This window comes from Penicillium verhagenii (assembly GCF_028828195.1).
Source record: "Penicillium verhagenii strain IBT 33310 chromosome Unknown utg000008l_segment0_segment0, whole genome shotgun sequence".
In the NCBI taxonomy this organism is placed as follows: domain Eukaryota; kingdom Fungi; phylum Ascomycota; class Eurotiomycetes; order Eurotiales; family Aspergillaceae; genus Penicillium; species Penicillium verhagenii.
The window spans coordinates 317,981-344,972 of NW_026643172.1; the positions used below are offsets into that span (position 1 = coordinate 317,981).

A 26,992-nucleotide genomic window follows, 5' to 3' on the forward strand; every position below is an offset into this window, starting at 1 on the left:
GCGCCTTGACCTTCAGCCTTGTCCGGGTTAGCGTCCGGGTTGGAAGAGTGATCGGATCGGTCTGTATTCGCTTGAGGCAGCTCCTTGGACAAGGTCTGCGAGTCCTTTGTTCGCCGCTTCTTCAACAAGCCTCCTAAGCTCGGCATGGAGGACGGTTGATGTAGGTCATAAGAAGGGAGGAGGAGAGTCCGGAGAGTGAGGGGCACCCGCGGACAGAATGACGCATTGATCTCCCCTTCGGGACGAGAAACTCCACTAAGATAAGTTGCTTTTCTGTTTTGGAATTTGCAAAAAAAAAGAGTAAAAAAAAGAGACTAAGCTTAGTTTCAAGAGTGAAAAAATAATATTAGAAGAAAAAGGATTGTTGGGAAAAGGCGAAACTCTGTAAAATGGAATCGAGTCGTGGAGAAAGTGTAGTTAGTGTACGTATAATTACTCTAGTTAAACCCTTAAGGTGATTCCACTCGCCCCCATTCCCAGGCTTTTCCCGCCACAAAATTGAATATTAACATAGTAACTCCGCTTAATATTCCTATAGATTAACCCCGATTGTGCTCAATTTAAGATCCAGTATGGTCCAAAAGTGATCTACTTATATTCTCCATATTCCAATCCCTCAATAATTCCCAATGATTGAAACCATAGCAAAAAGTTCTACTGTTCAATGAACCACGGAGAAACCGGATGACGACGATGACGTTGTGACATGGTGAGTCCGGCATATTGGGGCCGGGAGGAGTTTCATGGACGTCTTATTGCCTCTTTCCCCCCCAAATATAAGCTTTGGGATGGTTGCATGCGGTCAAGAGTTCAAAGCATGAGATCGGAGTCAACGTCGATCCAAGAGATTGACTTTGTAATGAGTCTGATAGATCTATAGATCCAAGATCGAATTGCTTTTTTTTTCTTTCTGTTGTTGCGTTTGGACGAATTCATCCGGGATTATGTCATTATTCATGCCCGATATTCAAGGCGGAAAGGCAACAAGGCCACAAGGCCACAAGGCTGCACTACCAAGGCGTCAAGGTATCCACAAATTTATCCATTATCAGCAGATAGCGCAAGCCTAGTCTAGTTGTGAACTCAACTTTCTTCTCACCACCTCTCATAATGGCCCTAGTAGCTTATTCTGACTCAGAAGGCTCTGATGCTGAGCCAGATATCACCCCCGTCCCCGTGGTAGACAAGTCAAAGAAGTCTGATGCTGGTGCGGGCTTCCAGGTCGACCGCAGCAACCCGCGCAAGATCCGCGTCGCCCTCCCGGGGCTCAAGTCCGAACAACATACGGACCAGGACATCGAAGATGGTCGTGCGCCTAAAAAGGCTCGCCTAGGTGGAGGTTTAGGTGGCATGTCATCGGGATTCAACTCGTTCTTGCCTGCCCCGAAGCGCGTTGCTGAGAAGAAGGCTCCTGTCGCCACAACGCGGAAAATCTTCGGGTTGAAGACTGGTGCCACTCCAGGATTTGACCGGCAAGCCGATGCCGAATTCAAGAACGAGCTTGCCAATATCACAGCCGAAGGAGATGGTACAGGCGAAGACATACCAGCAGCCGGTAGTCTGGGGCAAACCGTCGGTACCACAGACTCAGTACAATTTCAAAAGACGGAGATTGGGGAAGTCAAGTTGCAGGGCAATCCTATGATGTTCAGACCACTGTCTGTCGCAAATCGGAACAAGAGGAATACCAACAAGGCCGCATCATCCGCCTCTAGAAAGTTACCGACACCAGCCAACGTACAAATCACAGAAAATCCTAGCACACCGGCCCCTCCACCACCGAAACCCAAAGTCAGCCTCTTCTCTATATCATCGACGGATTCTTCCTCTCAAGCCGATCTACCTTCAACCGCGACAGGGACCTATGAGCCCTTAGTATACACCACCCAACCCGAGGCTGGCCCAGCCCTTGCACCAGAATCCGCACTTGATGCTCCTTATTCCAATCCCACAGCAGCAGCAGGACCACACTCGCTAGAAAATATCGCCGATGATTTGAACCTGTCCAAGTCAGAACGACGCCAACTTTTCGGTCGCAATGCCGCTCCTACCGACTCCCAGGTTCGTACATTCAACACGGACAAGGAATATGCCTACAACCGGGCCATGGCAGCCACCGAGCTGGCTGGCACACAACATCAACCTGTGCGTACCATGAATACAGCGGGCAAGCACAGCTTGCAACAGTTGGTCAATGCAGCAACTTCTCAGAAAGAAGCATTGGAGGAGAACTTTGCCACCGGAAAAAGGAACAAGAAGGAGGCTGGGTCAAGGTATGGGTGGTAGTAGTCTCAGCATAGCGTTTGTAGTGTACATTGTGATACCAAAATTCATTTGCAAATTCATTTCACCGCAAAATTACATACTAGTAGGTTTTCCCCAATAACTGATGTTAACCAGTAGTAGGAATTCGCTGGGGTTTGTTCGAGTACACAATTTAGCTTGAGCATAGTAGGTATTACATCACCTCAACACCTTATTACAACAAAAGGTCAATTAAAATGATCAATGATGATAATGTAAAGCATTTCGAATTAGACTCGCAAATCTATCTGTCTATTGTGTACAAAATTGAACCTTTAAACGCCCCAAAAATGAAAATGTTAAATACAAAACGCCAAACTTTGCAACGCTTTTTTGTAGTAGATCATATAGATCAGGATGAAACATCCACAACCTCAGCAAACCACTGTTTGAGTGCAGTAGCCAGAACAGAAGGCAACTCACGGACATCTCTGACAACAAGGTAGTAGGGGAAGGGGAAGTCCTCAAGATAGCGCTTCATCTTCAGCTTCATCTCACCACCAGACTCAGCATCAGCCTCGAAGCTTGCCTGTGACAAGTCAAGAATAGAGCTACCCTTGACAGCATCAACAATAACAAAGACAATCATGATGCGTTCCTCAAGGGCTTGGCGCACAAGGCGGCGGATAGTATCATGATCTTCACAGATACCATCCGAGATGATCAACTCGAGCTGCCAGAGATCCGCAGATCCGGAACCAGGGGAGCGCTTCCAGCGTGCCTCCCGGAAGAGAGCAATGGAATCAGCAATCAGCTTCCGCACATTGGTACCGGTCTGTTGGTAGCTGAAGTGTTGGAACACTTGCATACCAGCCTCGGAAGAGAAGGGCTTGCCAAATTCATGCGCAACGCGAACGTGTTCCTCGTCACCGAATCCAAGAACGCACAGGTCACCCGCTTCAAGCATGCTCAAACTCTTAGCAACTAGTGCCAATGTCTCGAAGGCGAGCTGGCCACTGCCGCTGCCCAGCATGGACTTGCTGTCATCGACAGCCAGCATGATCTGGTAGTTGCGCTTCGATGGAATAGAGCGACGCATCCAGATCTTATCACGCTTGTACTGCGATGCGATGTAGGGAATGATTCGCTTGATGTTCAGCCGCTTACCGGTGCGGAAGTCACCACGAAGCTTGGTAGCCATGGTAGGAGCAAGGATGAGACGCAGTTGCTCGGTAAGGGAGAGGGAGAGGTCGTTCGTGGTAGACTCGTAGTGAGACCAGAGGCGGCGGGCGTCACTTTCAGAGGTCAATGGTGGGAGCGAAGAAGAGAGGTGGATAGCCGCGAGTTGCGTGTCGACTTCGTCCAATTCCCTGTTCACTTCTTCGACACCCGGTTCCGCTTCCGCGTGGTTTCGAGAAGTCTGGCCTCCAGGAATGAAAGCTCCAGCTTGGCCATCAGTTGGGATGGGAGGACGGTCGATTTGCATCTCATCCTGAAGTTGGTTGTCAATGGCATCTTGTTCCTCGGCAGTATCTGGAAGGACATCATTTTCGCCAGGCTTGATATCTGACTCGACACCCTTGTTCTGATCGAGGGCCTGGGCCTGGTCATCGTTGGCTTGTCCGAGGGCTTGTGTATCGGCCTCATCTTCGTCATCCTTAAGATGTTCGAAATCGGCATCAGCCATATCGGTATCTTGAGGCAGGGACTGAGAATCCTCTTCTTCTTGTGATGGGTTTAGGACCTCCTTTTGACGACGATGCCATTCCTCGAGAATGTCTCCAAGTTTCTTGAAGGCCTGGATTTGGGGATCGTTGGGAGAGCTGTCTTCACCTCCACCAGCATCGCGACTGGCTTTGCTTTCCTCACTATCCTTGGCAGCGCCATTTTGTTCTTCAGCACTGGCAGTTGGATCATTGGAGCCATTCTCTTGCTGGGCATCCCCGGAATCACCCTTATCCTCATTCTGGTCTTGGTCGGCACCTTGTCCGCCAGTAACAGCTTCGCTGGGCGCAACTTCGTCGGCTGCGTTCTCATTCTCATCACGCTGGGCAAGGAACTCATCTTTCTCCGGCTCTTCAGAATCTTCTCCGCCGGCTTGATCCTCCTCTTCCTCCTCATTACCATCAGCTTGGCCTTCGTTCGTTTCTTCTCCTTCATCCATTTCCTCATCTTCTCCAGGACCTTGCTCTTCGGGTGCCATATCCGCATCCTCATCTCCAGCCTGGTCATCCTGGCCATCGCCCTTTTCTTCCTCCGGAAGAGGACCCAAATCATCCATGTCTTCCATACCATCATCTTCACCTTCATCTTCACCACCATCCATATCATCTCCATCAAGCTGCATTTCTTCAGGCAACTCGAGCGCATCCTCTTCCCTCGTTTGAGGGTCGGTGACATCCATATCTTCACGGCCGACAGCTTCCCCTTCATCATCAGGATCCTCCTCCTCCTCTTCATCCTCCTCCTCTTCACCGTCTTCTTCACCCTTCTGGCCCTCTTCGGCATCTTTCTTTTGCTCCTGGGCAGCGGCTTGCTCATCAGATTCAGCCTGACCCTTTCCTTCTTCATTCTCTGCTTCCTTTTGCTGGTCATCATTGGCACCGTCCCACATCTTTTCATCAACAGCGCCAGCATCGAGATCATCAACACTGCCCGTCTCTTCGTCAAGATCGTCCTCTTCATCCCCGTCGTCTTTGTCTTCATCATCCTCCTCTTCCTTGTGCTCACCAGATTCAGCATTGAGCTCCTCCTGGTCCATATTGACAGCATCAGCAGAATCGTCCATTTCCTCGTCGGCATCTTCCTTATCTGCCTGTTGAGCGAGCTCAGAAAGATCTTCATCATCTCCAACATCTTTGCTGATGTCTTCGGCACCCTCGCCGTCACCAAGACCGGTTCCGCTCTCCATCTTGCCGTCCTGGCCTTGCTCCTGGGATGATTCGGCGGGGCTGCAGAAACCTTCTGAAGCAATTTGGACAAAGGCCTTGGTCAACAAGTAGGATGTCTTGCAGACTTCACGGTGAACCACGATAAAGCGATTGGTCAGCTCCCTGCAGATCTCGTAATATTTATTGGCGATTGGCAAAATGCTGGCAACAAGAGCAGCAGCTCGTTTGAGATCATGATCGTTGTCCAAGTGCTGCATCTGCTCCACGACAGCCGCAAGAGATGAGCTGATTTCACCAATGTGAACAGTCTTCGAAGCCCGGGAGAAGAACTCATCGCTTCGTGACAAAAGGCCGCTGAAATCAATCGAACTAGGCACTTCTTTCAATTTCTGCAAGCCGACAAGCATCCTATCAATGGCTGTTAGAAGGCTGTTATCGAACTTTTGAATGGAAATACTAGGCGCAACATCCGAAGTCATATCAACGTGGTCAGCCATGCCTGGCAAGGACCATTTGCGAATCTGGCTTAGGACGAATGACAAATCAGGACGCTCGCATTCCCAAATCAGAACGTCTGACGATAGCTTCTCAAGCAACGCATGCGCCTTATCAGTCAATTCCCTCTGCGTGCGTGATACAATACCAGCGGGGAGGCCAGGAAGCAAGCTGAGAGATTTGCGCAAAGCCTCAAGAACAGCTGTTTGGGAAAGAAGTCCTTGACTGATGACAGATGCGTCTAGACCAGAGAATTTGGAGTGAACTCCAATGACTTCGGCACCAAGCTTCAGTACAGGGATCAGCCATGCAACCTTTCTGGCGAGGAAGGCCTGACGTTCTTCAATCATGACATGAACCTTGGCAAACGATGTAGATTCGACTGTCCAAACGCTCTCCATTTTCCCAATGATAGCCTCGAGAGATCCCAGTGCAGACATGGCGGGGGAAATGAGGTTTCTTTGGCGACGAATCATAAACAGAAGATGCTCAACGGAACCCATGCTCCTGGAAATTTCGACGTTGGTTAATTCGTCGGAGTAAGCCCGTGAAGCCAGACGAGCCCGTGGCAACAGATCTAAAAGGCGGTGGAAATAGGTGTCTGCACTGTAGATGGACTTTGATGTTGCAGTGCCGGCTTCAAAGGCAGCACTAGTAGAAAGGACCTGTGCAAGCGAGACTTGCGTTTCAATCAGGCTGGATCCCGCACTCCGCTTCACACCCATCTCAAATACGCGTTTCAGAGTATCAGCGTAGAGACGACGTTTTTGGACCTTCAAGTGCTGCACATCATCCTTGTTGTCCAAAGTGAGGGATTTGGGGGTTTGACTCTTGAACTCATTGATACCTTCGATAACAGATACCGTGAATTCATCCAGATCCTTCGCAATGTCAAACTCCAAGGGAATTGCCGCATATAGGTTCTTCATGTTACGACAGGTGCCCTCGGGGTTCTGGAATCTGAGGGGTCTTGAGCTCCAGGCTTCAGTCTCCTGGCAGGCTGCCAATGCTTCAGGAAAGATGGTATATGCAAGAGCCTTGCTGTCGTTCTGAGAGGAAATTTCTTCAGTGTTTTCAGAAAGGCCCTGTTCAATGACTGGCTGAACAAGCTGTGTGAGAGCAGCGCGATACTTCCGAACCAACTTGAATAGCTTGACGTGAGACCTTCGGGCACTCTCCTTGAGAGCAACAATGTTGGTGTCTTTCCAGCTGGCCAACTGAATTTGCTCTTTGATGTCCTTTTCAAGCGTGGCTCTCTTGTCTTGCAGCATCTTTTCTACCAAAGGTTCAAATGGCCTGAAGTGGGAGATGAAGTTGGCCAGTGCAGAAGCAAGAGGCTTGAGACATTCGTAGTCTTTAGCGAAGATCATAAGAGTCGAGCGGAAATCAGAGACAAGTTGAAGGCGGCGAGAGAATTGACCAAGGGTTGTGGACAAGAAGAATTGTTCCAGTGTGGAGATGACACCTTGGATGTGATCACCCATGCCTTCCTCACCCGCCTCAGCCATTTGAAGTGGAACAGCCAGAAGTGCTTCATATGCGACAAACCACCAAGCGCTGACGTCTTCCTCGCAACGCTCTTTCTCGATATCCAAAAGCTTCGCCCAGGTAGTCAATTCAAGGCGGCGCCATTGGACCGTCATACTCGTAATCTCGTCGTAGAGGGAAGCTGCCGAAAATTCTCTGCTTGCGACAAGCTGCCATTCGTGTACATAAGAGTGAAGTTTCTCGACCTTGGTCAGGAACTTGGCAACGGGCTCCGTGTACTTGAATTGCAGGATCTCAGAGCAGCAAGTGATGACATCCTGAAGAACAGCATGCTCTGGCCACGTGATCTGGATTTGAACAAATCGTGCTTGAACTGAGAGGGTCAGATTCACAAGTCTGCGTGCCTCGGCCAGATTGGAATCGGTGTAGAAATTGTAGTTCTTCTGTCGGTCTTGTGACTCTTCGGCTACCACATCATCAAGAAGTAGGAGAACAACAGGCAGATGATTCTGGGCCAATACTGGAGAGAAATCTGTCTTGCTCTTAGACCACAGAGAGCCCAAAAGATTACCAGTCTGTTTGACAAAGGTGCGCATAGCGTTTCCGGTCTGGTGATCGCTCACAAGCTTTGCGTGCAACGAAGCTAGTCGAGAGGCAATGAGCCTAGGGTCAAGTTGGCCAATATCCTCCGATTTCGGCAGGCTCTCCTCGTCGTATGTTGGGAAGAGCTCGTGCAGATCTGCTTCATCAACCTCTTCTTCGTCCTCCCACGAACCTCGGTAACGGTACAGTTCTGACTTTTGTGCCTCCTTCTCTTGGTCCTCACGGAGCCTAGTCTTCCACAGATGATGGAAGTCAGCAAATACATGACGGATGGTGTCGCGGCCAGATCGAAGTTCAAGAATATTTGCATCTGCGTCCTTGGCAGCCCAAAGTGCAGAGAGTTCATGAAGTCGCATCTCAATGACATTGCTTTGGCTTGGCAGTTGATTTGGGTCTGCTTCAAAGCCGCAGGTATCCTTAAAGGCCGGATGGACAGACCCACCCAAGAAAGGGGTGCGCTTGCTAAGATACTTAATGTCTTGTATGTCATCGAGGTTTTCATCAGATACAGAGCTCAAGAAAAGACCAGTGTCAAGTAATTGAAGGAAGCGAATCACGGGCTCGGTAATATCATCATAGGATCTGTAGTGTGCACTCAGTCGGCTGCTAAGCTGGTGAATGTTGTTCCGCATGAGTTGGACCATTTCTTGTGTGTTTGAAGACTTGTTAGTCGACTGAATCAGTTGCTCCGGGCCTCGGTTGAGGATAGAATTGATCAAATTCGAAAATTCACCGTGCAACAGACCGAGCTCGGAGTTATCCGGTCGAGTGACAGAGGAGGGTGGTGGAGCAGATCCCAATCTATGGCTTTGTTCCTCAAGAAGCGAAGCTCGCAGATTCGAGCTTTGGCCAGAGAAGGTGGCCTCGAATGACAAAATGGCATTTGATTTGGCATTAAACTCGTCGAGGCGTTGGTGGTGTCGTCTGCGTTGAACCACAAGGCCAAGAGATGGGTCGAAGACTTTGTCGGGAACAAACAAGCGGAGGAGAATGACTGCCAGTTGGACAGCTGCCAGAGCCATGGGGTGAGTCATACCCTCGATAGGGACAATATTGGTGGTGCCTTCGAGGGGTGAAGCCAACGACTTAACAAGAGGGGGAAGCGCATTCTCTGCGAAACTCCTGAAGAAATGGCCATCTCCAATGTTGTCCTGCAATCTCATGGAGACCGATGTTAGATCACAAGTACCATCTCGCTGGACAGCCTGAAGAGCGGAAATCAAACCGGCAAACGATTGAGGCTCGAGGAACTCTTGGTGGCAAGTGATAAGTTCAATCGTCAACTGAGCAAGAACACGCTGGAAAGTGCGCAGCTGCTCTTCAGCAATTTGACGACTGCCAACGGTGAGTGCTTTCGATAGCGCCCTTTTCTCAGCTTGAAGAAGGTCCATTTGGCCAAGGGTTGTGGCTCCCACAGAGGTCAGCCTATCCAGTAGTGATAATGGGAGAACACCACCAATAGCCAAGAAAGAACGGCTCGACTCATTCCCTGCGCCAGTAAATAGGGCAAGCCTATGAAGAAGTTCCGGGACACCGCTCTTGAGACTTGACGAGTTAAGCGAACGGGCAGGACGACCGGCGAGAAGGGAAACCATGGTTTGAATTGCCGATTCACAGTTGCCTTCGTCGGTAGAGATATCGCGGTACTGGCAGAGAGCCTCAAAGGCTTCGGTGAAATAGGGGTGTTGAGGTGAATCAGAACGTCGGACAGCCTGGCCAAGCTCGGTGACTGTTTGCTTAAGGCTGAGCACAAGAGCGTCTCCATCGGCACCATCTAGCAGAATGAATCGCTGAGCGTTGATTAGAGAGTCCCAAACAGTGCTGAGTTGAGAAATATCAACTCGTGTTTGCAAGGCCAGAGTGGTAAACTCGGCCACAGTTTGCTCCAACTCAATGAGAGAGTTGAGCTGCTTTTGAGAGGCAGGCGTGACATGTCTCCAGGAATCCCACATTCTTTGCATACTTAAACCAGTCGTCAATGCCCAGCCAGCTTGGAAGCGAGCGAGAGCCCGGGAAAGAGGTGCTTCCAATGGCTTGAGCAACGGCGATGAGTTAAGCAAAGATGCGAAGATCTGCCTACCAACTTGCAGGTAAACCTGGAATTCACCTTCCTCGACTTTCATCACATTTGTCGCACGATAAATGTCCCAGCACAGGCAGATAATGGTTGTTAGTGCGGTGACAATTTCAGGGGACTGGAGACTAGTTTGATCCAAGCTTTGAATGTAGTCGTACAAGGCCTGACCACAATCCATCAGGAAGTTCCCGACGGGCTGCGTAGTATCTTTCATCAATGACTGGATGCGAGTCGATGCCAAAGATCTTTCAAGGCTTGTCATTTGACTGGGCTTGAGCTGTTTTGCGGACTCATTAGCCTGGACCAAGCTTTGACGAAGACGATGAATCTCGAGCTTGAACTCTTCAAGATATGCCAGAACCATGAGGCTTGAACGGTAGTCTGAATTGCCAGTGATGGACACAAGAGGCTCATTGACCAAGGAATGAATGGGCTGAAGGGCACCTTGTATGCTCAATGAAGCGCCCGCCATGATGATTTCTCCCGTGATAACGTTGAGGGGCTGCCATTGTTCCTTGTCGTGGAGCAGTGACTCATAGCGCTGCAAAGCACTAGATACAAGGTGATTCAGATTGGTGTCGTCGGCGTGAGGAAGATTGCTACCAGGCAACTTTTGAAGATATGACAGATCCACCGGAGATAGATGATCAAGGCAAACATTAACCGAGTCACTCAAAGTAGCAGGCGGCAAGGTAGAATCCAGGTTCCAGATATGGCGCAGTCTGTAAAGGAATGATTCACAGGTGTAAGAGGGGCCCACCATAGCAGGAATTTCCTTCACTTCGTTGGACATGAAGCAGATCTCAACACATCTGTTCCGCATGGCGCGTGACAACTCTCCGTTGCGAGGGTCCATGGTCAAAAAGATGCGGAAGTTGGGGTGGGGTGTCACGATTCGCGCTGATCCATCCTCAGTACGCTGCTCGTTCAAGATGAGAGTACCATTTGGCTCAGTCAGGGAGTTCAATCTGTCTAGAACGGATGGGTTGCAAAGATTTGCATTGTCCAGAACCACCCAGTCTCCATTTTGTACAGCCCGTGTGAGAACACCTTCAGTCCACTCAAAACCAACCTTCATCTTATCGGATTGCTGGATGGTTTCCCAAAGCTTTTGAGCTCGCTCAAGGAAGTTTTGGAGGGTCACGTCAGAGTATGCTTGACAAAGATCCGTAAGAGACGAAATGACTGTTTCTAGTGAGGTATCTGTGGTTTGGAAATGCTGGCAAATCTGGAGTGCAGAACCAACAGCATTTGAGACATCGCCAGTCGCAAAGGAATGAATTATTTGATGGCGCAAGAAGGCTTCAACATCATTGACAAACGACGAGACTTCTCTGCGGTGATCAATTTGCTCAAATCCACCAATCAAATCCATGGTATCGGTGTCTGCACTAAGAGCCAGCTCCTCCAAAGTTGCGCCATTAATAGCAGCCAGCTTGCGGATCAATGTTGTTTTACCACACCCGGCGGCTCCAACCAAAATACTAGGCCAAGAGTTATCAATGCACAGGATAAGAGATTCCAGGATATGGAGGTCCTTGGGCAAAATCTTCATTTGCGGCTCAACCGAGCGCTGTAGAAGAGGGTCTCGAGTCAAAATTCCAAGACCAACCTGAAGATGCTCAGGGGTAAGGTTGTGGAAGTAACTCTTTTGGTTGGTTTCAGAATCAGGGAAAATGCTGTCATAAATCTCAGATACCAGTCTTCTGTCATCTTCGCTTCGGAAACGCTGGCTGATAACAATGTCCAAAAAGTGCTTGGTAGAAATTTGCAGGTTGCCCCGATCGGCCAGTTGAAGCCACCTCTGGATATCTCGCAAATTGACCTCCCAGGGTCCACCGACAACACCGAGTCGACGATCTGTATTGATTGCTTTGTTCAAGGCGGAGATAAAATCTACCAGCCTCTCGGTCTGGATTGAAGGACTTCCGGGGAAGAGCTTAGAACAGATTGTTTTCAAATCCGAATCAGTAAAGCTCTCAGCGTACACGACGGTGAAACGATTAACAAAAGATGCAGGAAGTCCTTTTCTTCCACCACCTTGGTGATGCGGGTTTTGTGCGGCAAATAGCACGAAATCGGGGTGGCGCTTGAAAGTCTGGTCGAGTTCGGCAATATAGACCTGTTGTCTGTGATCAAGGCAAGAGTTGAGACCTTCTAGCACAGATTGAGAGGCAAGGTTCATTTCATCGAGTAAAACCCAATCACCACGCTGCATGGCTCGTAGGAACGGAGCATCTCGCCAGGTAAATTGACCAACATCCCCTCCTTCAACTGGAACATCAGAACCGAATAGGTCTGTAAGGTCGGTCTGCTCTGAAAGGTTGATACGAGTGAGAGGTTTGCCGAGGGCCTTTGCGAGAGCCACGACAAGGGTAGTTTTACCAACACCAGGGCTACCTTCCATAAGAATAGGCTTCGAAGATTGAAGTCCACGAGCAATTCTAACAGAGTTTGCAATTGTCGTTGGCGCATCCATTGTAAATTGATGGTCGGGCTCTGTCTCGCCGACAGTGGGCAGGGTGAACGGCCCAACTTTCAAAAATCCAGGCTCCAAAGTGACAGTCGATGACTCCCTGTAGATGTTTGAAGCATTGACATTAAACAATTCGCTGAGCTTATCAAGGCAGTTCTCTCGATTGCCATCAAGATTATTCAATGAGATTGCAAGCATCGCGGCGGGGTTGGCACCGAGTGTGTCGATAAATACCATGGCAGCACCTTGGACAATGGCGAATAAAGGATTATCGATTTGATAGGTGTTGACGAAATCGACCCATGCGAGAAGATCACGAAGTGATAGAGAATTCGTTGATGTGTTTTGGAAAGTTGTCTTGAACCACAGTGCAAACTTAAGCATGGCCTTTGCAACCTGTTCGTCTTTGACCTTCAGCCTCATCTGTAGAATTGGCAAAATGTCCTCGTCTTCTGAAAGTTGCGGGGCCCAGATTTCGGTCATACGGTTACGAAGAGCAGCAGATAGCTCTCGCTTACCATAATCACCTCCAGGATTCATGGTGGACAAGAACTGGAAGCCACCATCTGCCACGACCATGGAATCAATGGGCCCCTTCTCAGCTAGAAGAATTGAACGGTGGGGTTCCAGGACGCTGTTGAGTCGTTCCAGAACAGAATCATCTGCAAGGGAAATCTCATCGAGAAGGAAGAATTGACCAGTTTTCATAGCAGTAATCAGGCTTCCGTCGGACCATTCGAATAGCGCATTACACCGGGTAATGTTAGATTCAACTCTGCGCAGAAGATCTTGATCTTTCTCTTGACGCTGGTCGGCACTGAGGGCTGAAAACTCCTTCTTAAGCTGCTCCAGGGAGGAAGAGGCGGGCTCGTCACCGTGAATCAAGATTCGAAGGTCATCAGAAATCTGCTTCTCAATGGCAGCCCGGTTTCTGATGGGTCTCTGAGCACCAATGAGATCACCAGTTTCCAAATTGACGTGAGCATTCATAATAAATAGTTCTTTCTTGAAAGCTTCAGCGACAGCTTGGCAAAGCTGCGTCTTACCACAACCCGTTTCTCCAACAAGCAGAACAGGCTCATTGTTCTTGAGTGCCCTGGAGACAAGGACGAACAGACGTCTCATGGCCTTCGTCCAAACAACCTCACCAGGCAACTGGCTCATCTGAGGGACATTCTTGTCCAATTGTGCAGTGCTGTAGAGGACATCCTCATCCAAGCGCACTTTCATGACTTCTTCAATTACACTCTTCACAATAGCTTTCTCCTGGGGGTTTCGAACACGTTCGCCAAGGAGCATAAAGCCGTTGATAGCCAATTGTTCCTTGTCGTCCGCGTCGCGCAAGGCCCAGCGAAACAGGTCACGCAGAGTAGCGAAACTGTTCTTCTTCTCGAAAAGTCTGTTGGATTGGCGTAGCAATGAAAGTTTTCTGTAAACTGAAACAATCCGAGTACAGAAAGAGGGTGCTATCTGAGATCGCTCCTTCAAGATGTACTCTAATTCACTTTCTGGAATATCGTCGAAGTGCAACTCCAGGAAACGATTTCGGAATGCGCGAGAAAGAACTTTACGGCCACCATAAAGACCAGCAGGGTTTTGGGTAGCGAATAGCATGAAGTTGGGGTGTGGGTGAACAACTTCCTGTGTTTCGGGAATAAACAGCTCACGATTGTCATCTAGCAGTCGATTGAGCGCTTCGAGGACATCTGAAGGAGCCAAGTTCAGCTCATCAAGAACAATCCAGTAACCGTTGCGCAATGCCTCCACCAAAACACCCTCCTGATAGCGAAGGCTTCCATCATCAGTAGAAATGTAGGATCCAAGATACTCTTGTAGGTCTGTGTGCTCATGGTTGTTGATGCGAACAAACTTGTTACCAGAAACTTTGGCCAGGTATTCAATCATACTTGTCTTTCCTGCGGATGTTGGACCTTGCAGCAAAACAGGGAAACGACGAGTTGAGCTAGCTCGCACAAGGTTCTTGAGGTTCTTCTCAATGAATGGAGTAATAATGTAATGCGGTTGTTCTTCCGCGACAAAAGGACCACGACGCATCCAATAATGCTTAAATTGAACATATTCATTGCCGTCTGCAGGTGGCTGGGGGGTTTGGCCAAGGAGGGATTTTGCGTTTTTGGCATTGCTGAAAATATGTGTCTCAAGAAGAGGAACCAAAGCCCGTTCAGACTCTAAACCCAACACAGTCAAGAAACTCATACTAAAACCTTCGAAGATTGCTCGACGTAGGCCATAGACATGAGCATGATCAAGGACATAGATCAAAGTGCGGACAAGTGTTCGAATGCTGAAGTGGGGTCGTTGCCCGGCGCCATCTGTGAGTTTGTTATCATTGCTGAGCTTCTTGGTCGCCATGTATAACTGTGCGAGGTCCGGTGCGGCTCTTGGGTCGCGAATGGTCAAGTCTCCAAGATACTTCTGGATCAAGGCAAGAAGATCATCTATATCTGTGTCGGGAGAGTGCACATAGAATTCGGTGAAGCGAGATCGTAGGCCAGGGGGAAGGTCTCTTTTGCCGGCATCTGTTGCAGGATTCATGGCACCAAAAATGCGAAAGTCGGGGTGACCAAAGACCCTCTCAACATCACCAGCCTCGGACAGAAGAACAGAAGGGGTTCCTTCACTACCGTGATGCAGGAGACTTGCAATGTTCTCCAAAGTATCTGGCGACGCCAGGTTGACCTCATCCAAGAGAACCCATTCACCATTCCGAAGTGCTCGGACAATTTTTCCTTGAACGAATGCGAAGGCAAATTTAGCATCGCCTTGGGAAACTTGCGCTTCAAAGTCGGCAAGTTGGGACTCAAAGCTCTCCCAGCGCTGACGCAGGTGTTGATACTTTGGTGAGTCCAGCTTTCTCTTCTTAGATGGTTGTTCGTCTCCATTCTCTGTCTCGTTGGATGCGTCAAGAGTCGGTTTAAAGACTCCGTTAGACAACCGCACAGCTTCATGCCACAAAGTTACTAAGCGTGCCCAGTTTTCGGAAACCACACTCTTAGAAACGGAAGACAAGAACTTTTGGTTCTTTTTCGCGGAGAATGTCAATTCAAAGAGCTGATTGAACTCATCCAACATCGGAATTGCCATTGTGCGAATGCTGACAGGTTTGAACCCTCCTAGCAAATCAGTGCTTTCACTTTGCTGTGACAAGTTCACCACCGTAAGCTTCTGTCGCATTAAAGTAGCAAGCTGTTGAATCACAGTTGTCTTTCCGATACCAGTCTCTCCGACAAGTAAGACTGGCTCTGCCATTTGTATGGATGCGGCCACCTGCTCCATAATCGTCAATGCGGATCTGGTGGAGGCGAAGCGCGATGCTGCTGCTGCTAGCTTCAGTGCTGATCCACTGGGAACTTTGATCTTTTGGCAAACCTCACGGCCAAGAACCAGGCTATTAGTCTTGTCGGTGTAGTTCGGGGTCCGTTCGTTGAGGCAGAAAAGAGCTCGCTGGGGCGAAATTTGCAGTGCTTCTGCCACAACAGCAGCGAGGGAACTTTGCATGGATCTCTCCGGAAGGTATTTCAGAAAAACGTCAACAACATCGAGGAATATTTCATCGTCAATGGCTTCTGGCGTAGGTTCATAGCCAGTTTTGGCACCCATGCGTTGCAACCGCCGGTGCAGTCGGCTACAAAGCTTGATCAAGTCACGGAAACCAGGTGTGCGCCCTTGAGAGCCCTTGATGGCGAGACTTCCGTGGAATGCAGAGCATACTCTCCCATACACATCCATTATCACCGGTACTCGAGACTCCAAGAGAGGAAATTTTTGTAAGATTACATCTCGCATTTCATCGACTGGGAGAGATGAAACTTGAACTCTCTGCCACAACCTACTACCAAGCATAGAAGAATTTGGAGCAATCTCTTCTCCAGCAATGTTGTAGGAGGATTTCATGGTCGCAATAATCTTGAAACCCTCGGCGCATTTGATTCTCTCTCTTCGGCTCGCGATGGTCAACTCTCCTCTCTCAATAATCGGTAATATGAGGCCAAGGACTTCAGAAGGTGCGCGGTCGAGATCTTCAATCAAAACCCAACGGCCTTCTCTCGCAGCCTTCGTCAACACACCTGGCTGCCAAGAAAATGAACCAGTGGTGGAAGACGTAGCATACATTCCAAGAAGACTCTTCGCATCTGTCTGTTCATTGAGGTGAAGTGTGACCATGGACTCGGCTTGCCCCATTGTAGACGCAATATCATTGATCAGCGAAGTCTTTCCTGAGTTAGACAATCCTATCAACAAAATAGGTTTGAAGCCAAGAAGTGACTTTGCGATGCAGCGCAGATTCTGTGTCGTGGTCGGAGTCTTTACAACTGAAGAAGACGACGATGGTAAACCGTCTTTCAGGCGAGGAATCAAGATGCCGCAAATATCAGCAGACCTGGGTGTCAAGGAATCCCGCACCCGGTCGACCAATGCAATCATGTCACTATCCGATCGTGATGACCTCTGATTTTGAATCGTCTTGCCAAGAGTCTCCCATCTACGCTCTTCCCATAGACCCAAAAGGCGATAATCGATTGTAATTCCTTCCCACTCTCCTTCGATGGGATCGGTGCCGGTATTGACACGCAACATATTCTCGCTAGCAGCATCCGCCGCGTGCATATACATGGCGAAGCATCGAACGGCAAGGTATCGGATCACAGGGTCCTCGTGCGGAAACAGAGATTGGAGCTGGATCGGCGACACGGCTTTTGAGAAAGTTTCCAAGTCAAATGATAGAAGGCGGAATAGGGCGAGGAGAAGAGTTCGAGTGTTGCTGGGTTCCAATTGTCGCAATGTCAACTCCTTTGATCCAGCCAAAGCCGACAGAGGTCCGGTCTGTGACAAAGCATATTGGCCAGCGAAGGATCGAAGGTATGAAGCGAAAGGGAGGATGCGGGCAAAAGCCGCCAAAGTATGGATATGATCGGCTTGAATATCAGATCGGAGCCATCGAGCTGCCAAGTCGACGGCAATTGGCTCGTATAGTCGGAAGATACTTTCTGTAAATTGTGTATCTAATGCGCCGAGCGCAAGCGCGTGGAGCTGCTGAGTCCCAGATGATGACCGAATGAGACCTGTGAGTTCATTCGGGAGCTGCGTAAGCAGCTCGGACTCGGACAGGGTCCTCTCGTAGACGGGCTTTCCATTCATTATGAAACCCGGCTGCGTAGAAGGAGCTCCTTTTGATTTGTAAAATATGAAAATTGTAAATGTTGTAGAGAGACTGAAATTCCCCGTTACTTTTTTTTTCTGCCGCATCCCGGCGGTCCAGCCCCACCGACCCAAGACACCGCCTCTTCTTGACAGAGATGACTAAGCGGCGCAGCTTGCGCAGCTTGCGCAGCTCCTGTTCAGCTTGTGACAAGGACAACTTTCCCCAGCACGCGTCTGGAGATGCTGGCTTTGTGGAGCATTCATGAGTCAATATGTCAATGACGGATCAATACGCGGGTAGTGGTGATCACTCCCGGGCAATACACCCAGATCGCACCGATCAAGAAGCCGATCTCTCGCAACCCCAGGATTTCCGTCGGGACACGGAGGGATTGCACGAACCGTAAGTGTTGCGCTGTTCTGGAATCGATTCATTACTCATATATGCTTGCTGCAGGATATCCTTCAAACCAAAACAAAAACGACAGTCCCGATTCAGCTTATCAAGCCTCTTCTCGAATACCGCCGGCGGGTCGAATACAGGGCTAGGTTTTACGGCATCCCCAGGTGGACAGAACGGAGATGCATCGCCATTAGATGCATATGGACCAGGTGTACTGAATGGAGATTCAAATTCATCTAAAGATGGTGCCCCTCTGGACTGGTATGTAGAAGGTCCCGGTCGACGAGTCGGATATGATGACTTTACCGCTATCGATTGGATTTACGAGTATACGAAAGAACGACAAAGAAAGCGGTTGATATACTCAAGCGGTCAAGGCTTTCTAGGTCACGCACGCCGATTTCTGGAGGCTAGTAATATCTGGTTCGTCTTGGTTGCAACCGGCATCGCCGTTGGAATCATCGCAGCGTCCATCGATATTGCCACAAATTGGCTTGGAGATCTGAAAACCGGCTATTGTAAAAGTGGCACTGGTGGTGGGAAATTCTACTTGAATCGAAGCTTTTGTTGCTGGGGTCTAGACGGTACGTTTTATACGACGCCGTGGATACTTGATTTCCATGCTAACGGAGTCGTTGGACATAGATCAGACAAAATGCGTAGATTGGACGCCGTGGGGATCTGCTCTTGGCGCCTCTTCCGTTGGTGGAAAGTATACAATTGAGTATACCTTTTTCATCGTCTTTTCTGTATGGTCCCCACTCCCCGTGTCTTGTTTTCTATTAACACTAGATAGGTGGTATTCGCATCCATCGCATGCATTCTGGTGCGCAAATTCGCCATATATGCCCGCCACAGCGGCATCCCTGAAATCAAGACCGTGCTTGGAGGTACCGTCATTCGACATTTCATGGGTCCTTGGACGCTTACTATAAAGTCTCTTGGTTTAGTACGAAGCCCTTTACAAGACCCTATCCCTCGTTCTCACTGACCTCAATATTATTAGTGTCTTGCAGTTGCGTCTGGTTTATGGCTTGGAAAGGAAGGCCCGCTGGTGCACGTCGCATGCTGCTGTGCTAACATCATCATGAAGCCTTTCGACAGCCTGAACGGCAATGAAGGTGTGTACATTACTTCTTTTCCCCGCTTCTTATACTAAACTTCGCAGCACGAAAGCGTGAAGTTCTCTCTGCAGCCGCTGCAGCAGGTATTTCTGTTGCATTTGGTGCGCCTATCGGTGGTGTACTCTTCAGCTTGGAGGTAAGCAAAAAAATTGAATGTGATATGGATTACTGGCATGCTAACTTGGACAGCAACTATCCTACTATTTTCCAGATAAGACTATGTGGCAGAGCTTTGTCTGCGCCATGGTCGCGGCTGTCACATTGCAGGCCATCAACCCATTCCGCACTGGGAAGATTGTGCTGTATCAAGTCACCTACACGCGAGGGTGGCATCGATTCGAGATCATCCCGTTTATCATTCTTGGTATCATAGGCGGTCTATATGGAGCCTTCTTTATCCGCGTGAACACCAAAATCGCCCAATGGCGACGATCTCGGGGCTGGTCACGACCGCTATTGGAAGTAGCCGCAATAGCACTGCTAACGGCCTTGATCAATTTTCCGAACCATTTCATGAGAGCGCAAAATTCAGAGCTTGTTCAAGCATTGTTTGCGGAATGCAGTAGCGAGACAACCGATCGCTTTGGCCTCTGCGTTTCAGGGCCTGCATCTTTAGCCATCGTTGCTATGCTACTGGTGGGGGCTGCTTTAGCATTTTTGCTTGCCTCTTTGACCTTTGGACTCGATATCCCAGCTGGTATCATTCTTCCGTCTGTTGCTATTGGGGCTCTTTACGGGCGTGCTTTGGGCATGCTTGTCAGAATGTGGCAAGAAGCGTACCCCAAAGCTTTCCTTTTTGCCAAGTGTGAGCCCGACATCCCCTGCGTGACTCCCGGTCTGTACGCTATCATTGGCGCGGCCTCTGCTCTCGGAGGTGCAACTCGAATGACTCTCTCAATTGTTGTCATTATGTTCGAGTTGACCGGCGCGCTTACTTATGTGATTCCAATCATGATTGCTGTTATGCTGTCAAAGTGGTGTGGTGATATCTTCGGCAAGCGTGGTATCTACGAGTCATGGATTCAGCTCAATGAATACCCTTTCCTGGATCATAGAGATGACACGAATCCCCCGGATGTTTCAGCTCATCGGGTAATGACAACTGTCGATGATATCTCTGTGATCACTGCTACCGGTCATACTATTAGCTCACTGCGCAGTCTTATTTCTAACACAAGCTACCGTGGCTTTCCGGTCATTACTGAAACTTCAAAGCCTGTGCTGCTAGGTTATATCACCCGCAATGAGCTATCCTTTGCGCTGAAGTATTCAACTTCGCCTACAAACCGCAACCTTGCCGATGAGACTCAGGTCTTCTTCGTTCACCAGCCCTTTGCCGACCCCGTGGATACCTTAGATCTCCGGCCTTGGATGGATCAAACCCCAATCACACTCAACAGCAACATTACTTTTTTGATCGTCTTACGAATGTTCCAGCGTCTTGGCTTACGTTATGTTCTTTTTTCCAATAAGGGCATCCTGCAAGGTCTGTTGACGAAGAAAGATGTGTGGGCAGTACTCAATGGCGTGGAGTTCCGTCGACAAGAGGCCCTCCGTGAGGATGGATTCAATGACGCTCACGGTGCTGAAGAGGTTGGATTGCTGCATGCTGAAAGAAGGAGCAGCCTTGGCAGTTCCCTGACAAGAGACTCGTTCTAGAGTGTTTGTACCCGATCTCCTGTACATTTATTCAGTTGTTATCTCTGGTGTCGAGAGGCGCTCTACCATGCTACCTAGCTGAACTGGCCATCTAATTAATTTAGACTTGAATATATCTTTTATTTATTCAGAGCTTTACACGGTATGAGAGAACAGTAGATATTCTTCCAAAATTGTCAGGCGGCCTTACTGCGTACTATCCATGGATGAATACTAAGCATATCAATTGATTGATTGCATAATTTTTTGCCGCTATCTTATCAAACCCCTGGCTTTCTGCCACTCAAAACCTAGTAAAGTAGATTTCTGAACAACGGTCAGCTGACAGGCTAACTGCAGCAAGCGGTATGGAAGGCGGTATCGTGCTCAAATTCTTCTATGTAGTAACTCCTCGACACCCCTCAATTCTGTCACACCACACCGCCTACTAAAGTATTGTTGATAACGCGATAAGCCAAATCGCATCTCCATCTCCGCCTCCGTCTCCGAATCTTACTTCCTTCAAGCTTGAAGAGGAGGAATCGGATTAAACTGCTACCTTCACGTTCAAAGAGGAAGCATCCGATGACAAGATGATGGTTGATCCTTTTGAAGTGCGTATGCGCTTCACAACCCAATTGCAACGCCTAAGCGCAACTGTCGCGTCCTCTCAAAAAGCGGCCCACTATGCGCTTAAATACCGTGAGCTTGACGAGGACCTCCACTCTTGTATTCTGGAACAGCTTGAAAAGGTAAGAGGTGCCGATCCCTCACACTGTATGCTTTTCTAAAATTCTACTTACAGAATAACATGAACACCCGAGCCAACATCATGTCCTTCATCGAACACTTTTGCGAAATGGCAATGAAAGAAGGTCACATTCCTTACGTTCGAATGATGCAACGCGACATCCTCCGTGTTGTTGATGCGGTTGTTCCCGCTGACGGCACCGGTGCGGCCAATGTGAAACACGTCCGACGAGTGCTCAGCAGCCTTCAAGCCAAGCAGATTCTTTCCGCTGAGTCTGTGGCCGAGATTGATGCGGCCCTCAAAGACCGTGATACCCACCCTGAACACCTTGATCTGGAGCAGGATGAAGCACAAGATGACAGCGCCCGGTCTAAGACGGGAACACCTCGTACTACCAAGACTCACGTGCGTTTCGACAAGCGACAGATCGAGCAGCGAATTGAAGAAGACCGCGAACGGAACAAACGTCTGAGAGAAAGCATGTGGGCCGTTAGTGGAGATGATGATGAAGAGGCCCAGCAGCTCTACGATGAGTGTAGCGACATTGGCGAGGATGATTACATCAACGCCCGTGAAGAAGCAGAGGAACGCCGGCAATGCGGAGAGGATGCCATGAGACAAAATAAGCAAAACTACGCCTAGAAATTCGGCGTGGCTTTTTCTTTACGGCATAGTTTCCCTTCTAAGTATTTTTATCTGCTTCGTTCGGATTTTCGGCGTTGAATGGCATGGCATGGCGTGTTTGAGGTCCTTGTTTGGTGCGGCCCAGCAACGGGTTGTTTAGGCGTTTTATACATGGGGCATTTTCTGAGATACCAAGGGCTGCATGAACCGACTCTATGTGCTATTGCAAGGTTTCATAAGCTCACATATGTCTAAATGTGAAACATTGAATGATTATTGAGAAAAGAAGCACATGCATTTCTGATATTCCAGGTCAGTGCTTGGAATGACTGAAGGTTTCAATGTTACATAGGGTACACATGATGTATGTACATAGACATCTGGAACTCCGTGGGTCAACTGCTGCTACAGTATGTATGGCTCAAATGACAGCAATACATACTGTACTACACATTGATATGGGTGCGCAGGCAATTGATTAGATCGTGATAGGGGTCACAATACTTGACTCGTTAACTACTAGTATATATGTCAACTGGTACACATGCATATTCAATGTTGGGAAAATGTTGATGGAGATTACCATAGGTTGAAACTGAAAGTGCTGATCATCAATTTAACATTGAATGAGTCTACTCAAGTTCTGCTAACTGTGTAATTATATTACTTAGTTTCTTTACATTTGAAGTACTACTACTATATAGTAGTACTAGTACGTAGTACATACTCCGTCTCCTGATAAGGCAGGTCACATGATTGCGTTATCTCGGGAAATCCTAAGGCCGATAAACTATTTTTTTTGTAGGCGCATGGTCCGCAACAGCCTAACGCAACACATCCACTTTAGGACTTGAGTTTTCCTTCCGATTCTGCATCTTCAGACCTCTATGCTATCTCACCTAGTCACTGCGGCTAAGGGTCTATTTACGCGATCGGAATCTCAGCAAAATTTCGAAGATCCTGCTGGCGCCCCCGCCACAACTACATCGGAAATGGTGACCTCCACTCGACGATCGACCGCTTCGGCCAAAGATACTCCAAAAGAGCCAAAGGTTGCCCTGAAACAAGGAAAGCGCAAGGCCCCGACCGACAAGCAGTCAACCAAGCGGCAAAAGCGGAGTAGCCTAGAGGCGGCTGCGGAGAGTGATGATGAGGAGACAGGATCCTCCAATACAGAGGAGAAGAAGTCAGCTGAATCATCTGAACCCAAGGGTCATTTCCGATTTGGCAGCGAGGAACCTGCTTTCCCGGAGACCCAGCCTGAACAAATCGAGGCACCCAACGACGATGAAGACGATGACAGTAGCGACGACGATGATGATGATGCACCCGAGACAATTGATAATTCTGCCCAGCTTCTGCAAATGAAGGAGAAGGCAAAGAAGCAAGAACAAGCCAAGCAATTGTATGCACCACCCTTTAGTGAATATTTATCCGAAGCATTCATTTCTAACAAGCAACAGAGAGGAACAACTAAAGAAGGACAAACGGAGGAAACTCGATGAGCGCCGCAAGCTGCAAGCCAAGTCAAAGGCCAAGGAAGCCCCTCCTAGCGACGACCTACTTTCCGAAAGCACAGCCACCCTTCAGGGCTCAAACACACAGGACGCTCGCCGGAGTGCTCTGCCTGCATTGCTTCCCGATGACATCTTGAATGCCGAGCCCGTTGCCCGCGCCCTGACACCACCGACAGAAGAATCATTTGCACCAAAGAAGCCGACTAAGTTGCGGTTCTTGGAGAAGACAGAAAAGGCCCCGAAGGATGTGCAAGTGGGCGATGTTACCATTCGAGTGCTTGATGCGCCCTCTGTGAAGCGAAAGGCATCAACATCCCTAGCCCCCAAGAGCTCCAAGGCCGCGCGAAATGTTAAAGATGCCTGGTTGAAGGGAAAGAGAAGCGTCGGACACGTCAATGGGCTGCGCAGGACAGCAGGTGGTTCTACCGGGTTTGTCCGCCGGTAAAATTGTATATTTTGTTTTACTTTGTTTCTCTTTACACTACTAGGCTTTCGCCCATGTCATTTCCAAAAGAATTCATAGCGACCTCGAGATGATTGATAATTTACAATTCATTCTTAAACAAAAAGTTGTTCTGGATGCGGTTAGTATATGGCGTAGTCCTGTCTGGGCAAAGGGGCAAAAGAGGGAAAAAACCTTGGAATTCAACCTGATAGAAAAAAGGGAATTTTCCAGCTGGGACAAGACAATTGGTTAATGACCAATCTTAACCAACTGTCACACCCAATTACTACTCAAGTGCTCTAAAAAAAAAAAAAAAACCATACATAGGTCCGAGTCTTAAAGAGAAGGAATTCTCAACGGCGTAAATCTTGATTCTTCCCCCCAAAAGCGTCGACGGTCCCGAATCGCAGCGATTAATAAGGTGGGGACGCACGTGCGGAGCTCCGACCTTGGAAGCTTCAACCTTTGATTTTTCCAGCTTCTTTATATATTCTCTTCCCCAGCGGAGTCGCCTGTTTCTCGGCCATGGCGTCTGCTGCAGAAGATTCCCCCCTGTTACCGACCCAGCATAACCCGGCGTCCCCGCGGGCGAATCGGACGTCGCGGTCGGTGACCTTCAACCCTTTGACGCAAATCAGTACGTATGGCGGCACCACCTCCGATCCCACCTTTCGTCCATTGCAGACTGGCTCTTCTCCCGTTCAAAACATCAATGCACAAGGCGGCTCGCCTCGTCCCGCCAGTCAGCCTATGCTGTCAGCATTGAATAGCAAACTTCGTCGTCGCAACAGCCATGGTGCTCCCTACAGCACACCGCCGAATACGGCCAACGCTTCGAAAATCGGACCGCAACGTACGACCAAGAAAGCCCAGAAATTGAAATTGCTCCCGGATCCAGTGACTGCCGAGGAAGAAGAGAGCGATGGGGACTTCCCTCGTGATGTCTATTCGCAAATCACTCGCATCAAGGAGCCTGCTGCGCGAAGCCATGCCGCCCGGCTAGGCAAGGCCGACCGAGACCGCATTCCTCGGGTGACTGCATACTGTACGGCCAATTCCTATCGTCTCGAAGGGGTCATCAAATTCCTCAAATCCCGGGCCAAAACGCGTGGGGCCAACCCCAAGCTATACGATGAGTGCGTCTACTCCGGCTTCGACTACGAATATGAAGAGAAGCAAAACGTGCGAGTCTTCCCACCTCCTACCGGCAATGGACACCATGAACGACGACCAAGCGAACGCAGATATTCGGATAGCGTTGTGGAAGTGGATGATAACACGAAGACTCGAAGAGAAGATCTCATTGATTTCCGCGACGAGACAGCTGGTCACGCTGAGAACACAGAGCGCGCGATTACCGCACCGCAGCCATCTGAGCAGGCGTATGATATCGACACAACAATTCATATGCCGGAAATCTTCTTGTTTGACTACGGAACCGTTGTGATGTGGGGTATGACACCTGCACAAGAATCACGTTTCTTGTCGGACATATCGAAATTTGCGTCCTCCATATTGAGTCCGGATGACACACAAGTTGAGAACTTCAACTTCTATTATGCGCGTGAATACCAAGCCCGGATATACAACGACTTCATCTCGCTACGCGAGCCACGCAACCATATGATCAAGTTGGCAATCTCACATGCTCTAGCCCAATCAGTCAAGACCTCTCTCTTTGAAGATCTGGTATCTGAAACTATTTCAGACACCGCCCCATTGCCAGCCCAGATTGCGCAGACGGGCAGTGTCAATCTCACACGCAAGCAAATTAACATGCAGATCGGAGAACTCTTTATCTTGCGAATCAACATCCATCTACAAGGGTCTGTTCTGGATAGTCCAGAACTTTTCTGGGCGGAGCCCCAGCTTGAACCTGTCTACCAAGCTGTCAGAAGCTATCTTGAGATGGACCAGAGAGTTGGTCTACTCACGGAGCGACTGGATGTCATTGCCGATCTTCTTGCAGTGTTGAAGGATCAGTTGACACACCGCCACGGCGAATATCTTGAATGGATTGGTGAGTTTCCTCGAATAATCCTAAGTGGAAATAATGCTAATTTCATGCTAGTCATCGTTTTAATCGCTGCTGAGATTCTTGTTGCAGCTCTCAATATTGTTGTTGATCTTTACGCCGGCGTTGAGTGAGCTTTCAGATTCCGCACTTCTACAGATATTGCCTTGAATTATTACAAGGAAACACCGAGACCTCGAAACGGATACCCAGCCATTTGATACCACCTGAATTCGATATCTTGCATGATACTAAGGCAACGCCTGCAAAAAGCGCCATTACTCAATTTCCTATTACCTCGGGAACCTCATGCCTGGACCCAATTTATGCTATCTTCTCTATGTTGTCAACTTGCAATTGACCCGAGAGCATCCTCCAGCTTCTAGCAACATCGTATATCGTATCTATTCTGAGTCGTGCTCCAGATCCAGTGCACAAAGACGATATGACCTCTGTCCACGCTAATTCACCTCGGTCTGCTTAATGGAGGTCGGAGTTTATTAACATTGATTTCAACCATGGGAAATGGCTTTATGGCGCGAGCTTCTTAATAATTCCGTACTGTCCCTTCATGTTTATACCTTCAATTCATACCTCAAGTGCTATGATCAATGTCAGATGTACTAGTAGGCTAGTCATACATGTACAACATTCAAACATTTGAATGTTGGGGGGTATACCTACCTGCACACTGCTTGACGGGCGGTTATCCGTATTTATGTACCTAGGCGATATCACTGCCTACTAGTGTATGTAGTACGTTGGTACCAGTCACCTGGGCACTTTGGTATTTATCCTCCTTTTTTCAACCTAGGTAATCACAAGTAGCCATCTAAGTAACTTGTGTCGGCTAAAGATATCAAGACATGGGGTGGAAAATAGAGGAAGAGACCAGCAGTTCATACCTAAAGACGAGAATAGCTTAAAGGATCTAAATCAGCGCTGTAGGGTAACAATAACAAATATATAACAGAGGCCCAAACCAGTATAAAGCGAAGAAACAAAGAGAAAAAGAGACACTTTTTCCGTGGAAAAGAAA

At 48.8% G+C, this 26,992-nt stretch overlaps 5 protein-coding genes across 5 annotated transcripts; 4 read left to right on the forward strand and 1 right to left on the reverse strand.

The window, feature by feature from the left end:
• Nucleotides 1–1,110: 1,110 nt before the first annotated feature.
• On the forward strand, nt 1,111–2,286 carry N7466_008102 (PRCC domain-containing protein; the record flags this gene model as incomplete). The annotated part of the gene is made up of 1 exon (XM_057167491.1): nt 1,111–2,286. The coding sequence occupies one exon, from the start codon at nt 1,111–1,113 to the stop codon at nt 2,284–2,286; it is 1,176 nt and encodes a 391-aa protein (XP_057018122.1).
• A 370-nt stretch (nt 2,287–2,656) lies between these two features.
• Nucleotides 2,657–17,434, reverse strand: N7466_008103 (AAA family ATPase midasin; the record flags this gene model as incomplete). The annotated part of the gene is made up of 1 exon (XM_057167492.1): nt 2,657–17,434. One exon carries the CDS (start codon nt 17,432–17,434, stop codon nt 2,657–2,659), a length of 14,778 nt encoding a protein of 4,925 aa, XP_057018123.1.
• A 275-nt stretch (nt 17,435–17,709) lies between these two features.
• Nucleotides 17,710–21,995, forward strand: N7466_008104 (uncharacterized protein; the record flags this gene model as incomplete). Its single annotated transcript, XM_057167493.1, has 9 exons — nt 17,710–17,840; nt 17,895–18,424; nt 18,504–18,589; nt 18,637–18,789; nt 18,847–18,961; nt 19,009–19,100; nt 19,154–20,597; nt 21,176–21,354; nt 21,408–21,995. 9 exons carry the CDS (start codon nt 17,710–17,712, stop codon nt 21,993–21,995), a joined length of 3,318 nt encoding a protein of 1,105 aa, XP_057018124.1.
• Nucleotides 21,996–22,864: 869 nt separating this feature from the next.
• On the forward strand, nt 22,865–23,939 carry N7466_008105 (uncharacterized protein; the record flags this gene model as incomplete). The annotated part of the gene is made up of 2 exons (XM_057167494.1): nt 22,865–23,382; nt 23,441–23,939. 2 exons carry the CDS (start codon nt 22,865–22,867, stop codon nt 23,937–23,939), a joined length of 1,017 nt encoding a protein of 338 aa, XP_057018125.1.
• A 525-nt stretch (nt 23,940–24,464) lies between these two features.
• N7466_008106 (YagE family protein) lies at nt 24,465–26,087 on the forward strand (the record flags this gene model as incomplete). The annotated part of the gene is made up of 2 exons (XM_057167495.1): nt 24,465–25,959; nt 26,011–26,087. 2 exons carry the CDS (start codon nt 24,465–24,467, stop codon nt 26,085–26,087), a joined length of 1,572 nt encoding a protein of 523 aa, XP_057018126.1.
• Nucleotides 26,088–26,992: the final 905 nt, after the last annotated feature.